This window comes from Megascapheus bottae, chromosome 2 (assembly GCF_031878675.1).
Source record: "Megascapheus bottae isolate mThoBot1 chromosome 2, mThoBot2.hap1, whole genome shotgun sequence".
In the NCBI taxonomy this organism is placed as follows: domain Eukaryota; kingdom Metazoa; phylum Chordata; class Mammalia; order Rodentia; family Geomyidae; genus Megascapheus; species Megascapheus bottae.
Genome location: NC_143510.1, coordinates 90112191 through 90122289, shown reverse-complemented (window position 1 = coordinate 90122289; position 10099 = coordinate 90112191). Strand labels below are relative to the sequence as shown.

Sequence of the window (10099 nt, the reverse complement as noted above, 5' to 3'; positions counted from 1 at the left end):
GCAGGAGCGGTGAATCCTGGTTGGCCGCGGTATTGTGGAAAAGGCTTCAGTATTAAGCCAGGCCCTTCCCCATCCCTCCCCAATAATATATCCTGCAGACCTCTCAACTAGAGGGTTGGTGGCTTTTGCTTGGGATCAGCGAGCTCTCTTCATGTCCTAGCTGGTCTCTGAACACATTCCTGTCACAGTAAGACTTGAAAGATCTGTAGGCGTGTGATGCTGAGGCACCGGAGGCTAAGAGCAATGTTATATTCTTAGTTTGTAAATTGTCCTTTTGATACCATCTTGTTTCCTTTTGTAGGTATAAATAAAACACTTGACAATAAGGTGTGAACTTTTTTATTCTTAAAAAGGCTTCTGAATAGTTGCTTGTCATCCACTTAACAGTACTTTTGCTTTAAGACAAAAGTTGATTGGGCAGTTCAGTTAGCACCTGATGTGGACCAGATGGCCTTAGTGTAGATTGTTCCTAATGTAGTGAGAGAATTGGAGGCACAAAACAAAGGGACCTGACAGCCGAGTGCCTGTGTCCAATTCAGCAGTAATTGATAGATTAAAGGGTAGACACGAAATTAACACTAGCCACAGATGGTAAATCTGGCTTATGGTTTGCAGGTGATAAGTGAATTGTGGGCTATCACCTATTGTTGAGTCTGGCTATTCCTTGGCACTGAGGCATTGGCAGGGTGGCACTTAAGGGAGGGACTGACTGGATAAACAGTGCTGCACTCAGATCCACGCTTTCACACACATGGTCCCAAATCCTGGATCTGCCCGCGTCCGTCCTCACTACAGTGCTCAACATCTCTAGGATCCTCAAATTGGCATCGGAAGACTTAACTTCTTTCCCTTAAGGACTGGGGAAAAAAAAATGGAAATGAAATCAGAATTTTGGCTGGTTAAGACTGCTTTATGCCTGGTCTTAGTTTTCACATCAAGCTCACAGCAGGGGTGAAGGGCTTTTTTGGTGGTTGTGTTGGTCTCGGGACTTGAACTTTGGGCTTGGGCATTGTGCTGTGCTCTTCAGATCAAGGCTACCATCTTACCCCTTGAGCCACAGGGCCACTCTGGCTTTCTGGCGGTTAATTGGAGGTAAGAGTCTGTATTTTAGTGCTCCAGGCTGGCTTTGAAGTGTGATCCTTGGCGCTCAGCCTCCCGAGTAGCTAGGATTTTAGGCGTGAGCCACCTGGCCTAGCTAGGTGAATTATGAGGCCCCTGCTCCCATCTTGGGTGCTGATACCCTCCCTTAACTGAGCTGAGCTGAGCTGAGAGGTCCTACATCTCAGCCTCACCTCCACTCAGCCTCTGTTCGGAACCCAGTTCCACTGGGTTCCGGCAGCTGCTGCCTGAATTGAACTCAGCCTCATATACCTGAGCCACACCTCCTGCCAGCGTCATTGGGATTTTGTTTTGAAAAGGACTTTTCTTGCAAGACTGGCTTTGAATTCTCCAACCCTCAGCCTCCAGTATCATGATTACAGGTGTAATTAATGGGTTTTTGTTTTTGGTCAACTGTGGGGCTTGAACTCTGGGCCTGGATGCTGTCCCGGAGCTCCTCAGTTCAAGACTACCACCCTACCCCTTAAGCCATAGCACCACTTCCAGTTTTCTAGTGGTTAATCGGGGATAAGTCTCAGGGTCTTCAGCTGGGAGTTTAGCCTAGTGGTAGAATGCTTGCCTAGTATGCATGAAGAACCGGGCTCAATTCCTTGATACTACATAGAAGCTAGAAATGGTGCTATGGCTCAAGTGGTAGAGCTCTATCCTTGAGAAAGTCCAAGGGCAATGTTCAGGCCCTGATCAAGCCCCAGGACTGCTCCCCCCCACTCCCCCCCCCAAAAAAAGTCTCACTGCCTTTAGTGCCCGGCCTGGCTTTGAGCCATGATCCTCTGCTCTTAGCCTTCTGAGTAGCTAGGATTACAGGCATAAGCCACCATGCCCAGCTATGGTTTTTTTTTTTTTTTTTTTTTTTTTTTTGCCAGTCCTGGGCTTGAGCTCAGGGCCTGAGCACTGTCCTTGGACTTTCTCAAGGCTAGAGCTCTACCACTTGAGCCTCAGCACCACTTCCGGCTTTTTCTATATATGTGGTACCAAGGAATCGAACCCGGGTCTTTGTGCATGCTAGGCAAGCACTTTAACCACTAGGCCAAACTCCTGGCCCCAGCTATGGTTTTTTAAGTGACCCTTTAGCCCCTTGGCAGGATAATGCCATCCTTTTTCTCAGACTCATAGGCCTGAGCATCCTTGGGCTTTCTCAAAACTAGGGCTCTTCCACTTGAACCACAGCACCACTTCCAGCCTTTTCTGGGTATGTTGGACTGAGCAACCAAATCCAGGGCTTTGTGCATGCTAGACAAGCACTGTGCCACTAGGCCATGCTCCCAGTCCTATATTATTTAAAAAAAATTGTTTTTTGGTCAGTCACAGGGCTTGAACTCAGCCTGGGTATGAGCTTTTCAGCTCAAGGATAGTATTGTACCACTCTGAGCCACAGTGCCCCAGTTCTCTGCATCCTCCTGTGCCCTCCTAGTGCAGGCACCATCAAATCTGTTCTGGATTGCCTCTTCAGTGTGTCCCGCTAAGTGCATCAAATGCCCATGGTTTTGCCCCAGCCCTTTCCTGGACATTCATTAGGTGAGAAGCTTCGCTGGTATCCTGGGTATGTGGAGCGGCGCATGCCCACAGCTCTGCCTGCCCTCAGCACCTACCTTTGGTCACATACAAGTAGAAGAAGTCACAGTAGAAGATGGTCTGCACTACTCCTGACACCACTGCGATCTGGTCGTAGAAGTTCTCCGTCTGGTACCGCCTGATCCAGTTGGCCAGGTAGAGCAGTCGGTAGAGCCCCAGGAAGAACAGGTAGTGGGTGGTGATGGTCTCGGCCTCTCCCGTCTTGCTGATCATGAAGAGCTGGGGCAGGATGGCCACGGACTCAAGGTAGATTGAAAAAGTCCAGAGGATCTGTGCCCAAGAGAAGCCATGGGGAGGCTGAGGCCTTGAGGTACTTAGAGAGCAAACAGCTTTGGGCTTGAACACAGGGTTTGGGTGCTGTCCCGGAGCTCTGTAGCTCACGGCCAGCACTCAGCACTTGGCGCCACAGCGCCACAGATTTTCCAGCTCAGGCTGGCTTTGAAGGGTGAGCTCAGCCTCTCCCGAGGAGGACCTGCAGGTGTGAGGGACTGGCGCCTGGCAGAGACTTCATGTGCAATGCTAGAAACCAATCTTGGGGCCTGCGGTGTGAAAGCTCTACCCTTGGCCATAAGCAAACAAATACTGCCAATCTACCGCTGGATCTCTACATGACAAGAGATTCATGTGGGTGGATTTATGCGAGTACTGAGGTCTCAGCACAAGCCCTGGGTTTGCTCATAACTGATGTTATACTACTTGAGCCACAGCTCCACGTCTAGCTTTTTGCTAGTTAGTTGGAGATAAAGAGCATCATGGGTTTTGTCTGCCCAGGCTGGCTTCAGACGAATTCTATGTCAGTCTCCTGAATAGTTAGGATTTCCGGTGTGAGCCACCAGCATCTGGTTGGAATTGGGAGGTGGGGAGAAGAGAGGTACTGGGCCTTAAACTCAGGGACAGGGTGCTATACCTGAGCTAGTGCCCTACCACTTGAGCCACATCTCTACTACTAGTTTTTCTCAGGGTATTGTGGAATGCCTCCTAAATTTGGAGTCAAACCAATTCTCAGACCTCAGCCTCCTGAGTAGCTAGGATTACAGGTGTGTAATTACACCAGCGCCCAGCTTCCAAAGTAAGGCTGCAGAATAATAAACCTACACCAGGATCTCCAGAGATACTGTGGCCAGCAACTGAGGCCACCACTCAGGCCTCAGCCTGGACTGTGCTCTGGGCGTGTGCTCGTCTTGGACAGAGCATCGTGACTATTACAGGGCAGCCCCTCCTGTGTGGCGCTCAGGGACCAGTTCTTGGGCAATGGGCATAGCTTTAATGGTCAAGATGTCCCTGCAGGCCAAAGGGGAGGCAGAGGGGCCGCCCTGCATTGGGGCCGAGCACCTCCTCACCTCCAGTGGTGTGAAGCTGTAGTTCTCCAGGAAGGAAAGGCCAATGACTGGCACCAGGAGGAACTCCAAACGGAATGTGTCATTCTCAATGTCAAATGTCTTCCGAAATTTCCCATAGATCATGTACACTGTGACATAGGCACAGAGGAGAAAAACTACCTAAAAAGAGAAATAGGAAGCAAGTCATTGCCCAGCCTAAGGGCAATGTCCAGTGTCACCAACAAACCAAGTGTACCCTGAGCCCACAGACTTCCTCACCCTGCCTTGCCAATTTTACTTGTCAACAGCCACTGCACCTGCCTTAATGACCCATCTGAGAAACAACTGTCTCATGTGAGCATGCTGTCAAAGGACCATTGGCCTTTCAGTGATGTTCTCTGACTAGGAGTGGCTTCGTTCAGATGTGCCCCTGCCCTCCTTGGGGCCACATTGGACAGAGGCCACACTCCCAAGCCCCATTATCTGGGTCTTAGGTCCTCAATGCTAACCTGGACTGCCCATTCTCTCCCATCCTTGCTGGTTTCCCACCCTCCTCAGCCTCTCTTTGTAAGCATCCATTGCACAGGCCTTCTCCTGTTCTCTGAAGACACAGCTCACTCCTGTACCTGAGCGTCTTTGCCCCAGCAATGCCTTTGGCATGGGGTACCCTTCCCCTGGTGGCCATAGGCTGGTTCCTTGTTGCTCAGACGTTAGCCAGTGCTCCACTTCTAGACCATCGATGGATAGGAATTATCTACACAGCCCTGTTCCTCATCCATGGCTGGCTTGAGAATAGATGCCCCTGGTATGTCTCACAAACCTGGCACAGAGGCAGGAAATGGGTGGCCAGGAGTGTTTTCTGAAAGCTCAAGGCACCCATCTGACTGCTTTACTTTAGCATCTGAGTATGTAGTGGCTAATCTTGAATGCTTGTTGTATGGCAGGCTCTTCTGCATTGGCATGGATTACCTTGCTTTATTATTATTTGGGTGCCAGCACTGGAGCCTTGTACTTTCCCTTAAATTTTTGCTCAGCAGTTAGAATTCTACCACTTGAATCGTAACTCTACTTGTGGCTTTTTACTGGCTAAAAAGAATCTCTAGAATCTTTCCTGCCCAGGCTGGCTTTGTTTTGTTTTGCTTTTTGCCAGTCCTGAGGCTTGAACTCAGAGTCTGAGCACTCTTCTAGGGCTTTCTCAACGAGCCACAGCACCCTTCTGGCTTTTTCTGTGTATGTGGTACCAGGGAATCGCACCCAGGGCTTTGTGCATGCTAGGCAAGTACCACCTTCACCCGGTACAGGATTCACAAGCGCAGGGGAGCTGGAGGACTCGGCCATGCAGCAAACCAGGGGCCAGTATGCAGCAACCACCACTAGGGTCCCAGGCCGGCGCCCTCACCTTCATCACCGAGTTGTAGATGGAGATGAAGGTGGTAAAGAGGTCCAGGTACCTGGTGGTGAAGACGAGTGCGAAGAGGATCTGGCTCTTCCCAGAGATGCCTGTGCCAAGAAGGGACAGGAGATGGTGAGACCCAGGACAAGGACAAGCCCCGCCTACTGCTACTGTAGTCCCCGCTCCCTTCAGTAAGCTGGGAGTCACTAGTCTCCTAATGAAGACTCAGACACAAAGTTCCCAGTACTCTGGGTGATGCTGGAGACGATGTGAGTTGGGCTGTGCAGGGGTGTCATGGCATCCCTGCACTCTACCCCCAGAGCTCCATCTTGGGGAACACCTCCGTGACTGTGGGTGCCAATTCAGGGAGACCAGAACAGGAGGAAGAAGAAGGTGCAGATAGGGCAGCATTTAAGTTCATTTTCTAAAATGCAGATTTTGGTGGGTTGTTTTTTTTTTTGATTGGTCGTGGGGCTTGAACTCTGGGCTTGGGTGTTGCTCCTGAGCTCTTCAGCTCAAGGCTAGCACTCTATCACTTGAGCCACAGCACCACTTCCAGTTTTCTGGTGATTAATTGGATATAAGAGTCTCACGGGGGCCGGGAGTTTGGCCTAGTGGTTAAAGTGCTTGCCTAGCATGCATGAAGACCCGGGTTCGATTCTTCGGTACCACATACATAGATAAAAGCCAGAAGTGGTGCTGAGGCTCAAGTGGTAGAGCTCTAGCCTTGAGAAAGTCCAAGGACAGTGCTCAGGCCCTAAGCTCAAGCCCAGGACTGGCAAAAAAAAAAAAAAAAAAAAGAGTCTCACGGACTTTAGTGCCTGGGCTGGCTTTGAACCATGATCCTCGGATCTCAGCCTCTCGAGTAGTTAGGATTACAGGTGTGAGACACTGGTGCCAGCTAAAAATGCAGATTTTAAAAGCTCTTTTCCTGGGCTGGGAATGTGGCTTAGTGGTAGAGTGCTTGCTTAGCATGCATGAAGCCCTGGGTTTGATTTCTCAGTGCCACATAAACAGAAAAAAAGCTGGTGTCGTGGCTCAAGTGACACAGCACTGGCCTTGAGCACAGAGAGGCTGAGTTCAAACCCAAGGACCAGCAACAAAAACAACAAAAAACCTTTTCCTACTTACCAAAATTACATGTATTTTCACTCCTTCCCCACCCCCCTCACCCATCTTGGGGCTTGAATCCTGGTCCTGGGCCCTTGTCCTAGGCTCTTTTTGCTCAAGGCTGGTTCTCTACCACTTGAGCCACAGTGCCACTTCCAACTTGGAAATGAGTCTCGCAGACTTTCCTGTTTCGTCTGGCTTCAAACCATGATTCTCAGATCTGAGGATTACAGGTCTGAACTACCTGCACCTGGCTTCTACTTTGAGTCTATAACACAAAAAATTAGGGTTGGAGTGCATGCAGGTCAGTGTGAGCACTGCCCTGGTAGCAGAGAGGTCCTGAGTTCAGCCCAGCATAAGAAGATGAATCAATAAAATCACAGTATGTAAAAGAAGAAAAAGAAACCTGGTGTCTCGATCCCTGATGGCGGGCTGTGTGCCGGGACTGCCAACAGGCACCACCTAGGCCCTATTTTCTTTTTTTTATTGTGCTGGTAAGGGGGTTTGAACTCGGAGATTTGAGTGCTGTCCTTCAGCTGGCGCTCTACCATTTGAGCCACAGCTCCACACTTACAGGGCTTTTTTTTGGTTTTGTTTTGGTGACTAATGGTTTCACCCACTGTCCTTCCCAAGCTGGCTTAAAGTCACAATCCTCAGAACTCAGACTCCTGAGTAGTCAGGATTATAGTCCAGCATCCAGTTCCTTCAATACCCCTTAGCTCCATTCCCCCATTTCATTTCCCATCATCACTCTGGCAACCTTCTTCTTATGAGCCCTCAGTGATCTCATCCCACCCCCAATTCCATTTCCATCCAGCACCCCAATAGCTACTTTTTAAATTATGCTTCCAGTTTTTTTTTTTTTTGGCAGTATTGAGATGGAAACTCTGGGCTTCACACTGCTAAAAAGACACTCTTACCACTTGAGCCATGCTCCCAGCCCTAATTGGTTAGTTTTGAGATAGGCTCTCAATCTGTGCTCTTTCTGGCCTGGATCTCATTGTTCCAGATCACTGCCTCCCAAGTAGCTAGTGTCACAAATGTGAGCCATCACACCCACGTCTCATTGAGAGGTGGCCTTGAACCCAGATTCTCCAGATCTCTGCCTTCTGACTTGGCTTCAGTAGCAGGCATAAGCTACCGCAATGCCCGGTCACTGCTTCAAGCTCTTAAGTGGCATTCAAATGCCTTTTGAATAAAGATCTGAGCGTTAACACAGCTCAGGAGCTCTGAGCTGTTTCCCCTCCATCCTCCTGCTCTCCTAACAGGATAAGGCACCTGCACTTTATCCACATGGACAGGATGTCTGTGTGTGGGTTGAGAACACTGTGGCCTGACCCGGCCTCTGGGTTCACCATACACCTACGCTGCTTTTCTAACCACCCCTCTGAGGCTGGACACTGTTGGAGCTGCTGGCCAGTGCTTTTCTTTTTTAACTTAATTTTTGTTGGTCATAGGGCTTGAACTCAGGGCCTGGGCACTGTCCCTGAGCTCTTTTGCTCAAGGCTAACACTCTACCACTTAGTGCCACAGCGCCACTTCTGGTTTTCTGAATAGTTTATTGGAGGTAAGAGTTTCTTGGACTTTCCTGCCTGAGCTGGCTTTGAATTGCATCCTCAGATCTCAGCCTCCCGAGTACTTAGGATTACAGGTGTGAGCCACCAGCACCCAGCTTGGAGGCCATTTTTAATGACTGAGGAGAACACTGCTAAAGCTGGTGCCGTCATGGCAGACACTGAGGCTGGAAGCTGGCATCACACAAACCTTGTAAACAGAGCGTCCTCTCATCCATGGCAAATTGGACGTGAGGAATAATGAGAACCCAAATAGAATATGGGGGACGGGGGCTTATACATTTTGGGGCTAGGGATAAAGGAGCCCATGGCAGGGGCCTGTGCAGACCTGGGCTGGACACACGGCACCGCTGTGTCCCCATAGACGTGTATCAGCGAGGACCTGTTTAGGACAATCCAGGAGCAGCCCTGTGAGTGCCATCCTCCACTGGTGGGGCCCTGGCACTGCACCCGTCACCTCGAGCACGCTGCGCCCACACCGCGGCTCTGTGTGTGCGTGTTCTAGCTTTCTGCTGGTTATTTGGATAGAAGGCTCATGGACTTTTCTGCCCAGGCTGGTTTTGAGTCACAGCCCTCAGATCAGTCCCCTGTGCAGCAAGGGTCGGGGTGAGAACCAGGGCACTGGCTGTGCTTTCATACAGAATTTCAAGTCATCAGTGGTTTGCACCAAGGCAGGATACGCTCGGAGAGCAGCCCAGAGTGGAAAATGGGAGCCCAAGCCTGGCCAGTCCCCTCGGGAGGACAGAGCTGCCAGGGGTGGCCTGGCCCCCCTCATTGGGCAGGGGGGGACACCCCCAGGGGGATACACAGCCAGTCAGTGGCAGGGTGGAGCCGGGCTGTCCATGCATCTCCAGCCCGGCTCCTCGGTGTGGATGGACTGTCACCCTTCCGCGTCCACACAGGCCTGCCAGGCCACCACTCCGCCCTGCCCCAGCACCAGCACCGAGGCCCCCTTAGGAGCCAAGCTGTCTGCTCAGTGCGGGCTGGTTGCCACCAGGGCAGAGCACCAAGCCTGGCTGCCGCTGGTCACAGGTCCCCCTCCTGGAGCCTCAGGTCCCCGCCGCCCCCCAGCCGCCCCTGAAAGGGCTCTGCCTGCCCATCTCTCCACACCCCGACGGCCTCCCCAAGCCCTGCTCTCCACACCTCCTCGTCCAGACACCGGAAAACTGGCTTCCCCCTCCCCCTCCCGCTCCCCTCCCCCTCCCCCTCCCGCTCCCACACCTTCCCTGGCTGCCTCCCGAGGAGCGGGCTCCCACACCCGGACCACCCTCCCTTCCGGCCTCCTGGCCCCTGGGACCCTTCCGCGGCGCGGCCTGGGCTTGGAGGCCACGAGGTCTGCAGCTCCGGGCGGCTGGGAGCTGCGCCTGCCACGCGGCAGCCGAGCCACCCGGCCACGGAGCTCACCCCGCCGCGCCGGGGACCAAGATGGCCTCGGAGTCTGGACGGCTCGGACGGCTCTGCGCCCCAGCCTCGCCGGCCCGGACCTGGGCTGGGGGAGGGGGCTGGTTCTGCCGGGAGAGAAGTGGGGGCCGCCTGCTGAGCGACACCTCCGTCCCGTCCCCCGGGGGCGGAGGCGGGGCGGGCGGCCGCCCCCTCGGTGGTCCCCGCTCCCCACGTTCTTTCTCGGTGAGTTCGGCTGGAGTTTGAAGGGGCTCCCGGGCGAGGCCGCCGCCCGCGGCAGTCGAGGGGGACCGGGTCTGGAGGGCTCCCCAAGCTCGATCCCCATTCGGGGAGCCCCCCGCCCCGCGCGCTCACCCGCGCAGCTCTTGGACCTCCAGATCTTGCCCAGGAGCAGAATCATGGCCAGGAGGTGGCTCAGGTCGCCGAGGAGTCGGAACACGTTCATGGTCCCGCCCGCCGCTCCCGCGCCGCGGGCCGCCAACTTCCAGGCAACTTCCTCGGGCGCGCGGGGCGCTGCCACGTCCCGGGCCGCGGACTCGCGGAGCCCCAGGCCCCGCCGCGCGCGCCCCGCCCGCCCGCGCCCCTGCCGCGCAGCCCGGGCCGGGTGGTGA

The 10099-nt window shown here is 53.2% G+C and overlaps 1 protein-coding gene across 1 annotated transcript; it reads right to left on the bottom strand.

The window, feature by feature from the left end:
* Positions 1–317: 317 nt before the first annotated feature.
* Kdelr3 (KDEL endoplasmic reticulum protein retention receptor 3) lies at positions 318–10099 on the bottom strand. The gene is made up of 5 exons (XM_090328703.1): positions 9843–10099; positions 5410–5510; positions 4032–4190; positions 2709–2961; positions 318–857 (listed from the first exon to the last, which is right to left on the bottom strand). The coding sequence occupies exons 1-5, from the start codon at positions 9931–9933 to the stop codon at positions 817–819; spliced, it is 645 nt and encodes a 214-aa protein (XP_090184829.1). The 5' UTR covers positions 9934–10099; the 3' UTR covers positions 318–816.

Bases quoted from the DNA above. Each gene is read 5' to 3' on its own strand.
- Kdelr3 (XM_090328703.1), bottom strand. From the start codon at position 9,933: ATGAACGTGTTCCGACTCCTCGGCGACCTGAGCCACCTCCTGGCCATG. The intron at 5,511-9,842 runs GTGAGCGCGCGG...TTCTTGGCACAG, and splicing joins GAGGTCCAAGAGCTGCGCGG to GCATCTCTGGGAAGAGCCAG. The intron at 4,191-5,409 runs GTGAGGGCGCCG...TTCTCTTTTTAG, and splicing joins TCTACAACTCGGTGATGAAG to GTAGTTTTTCTCCTCTGTGC.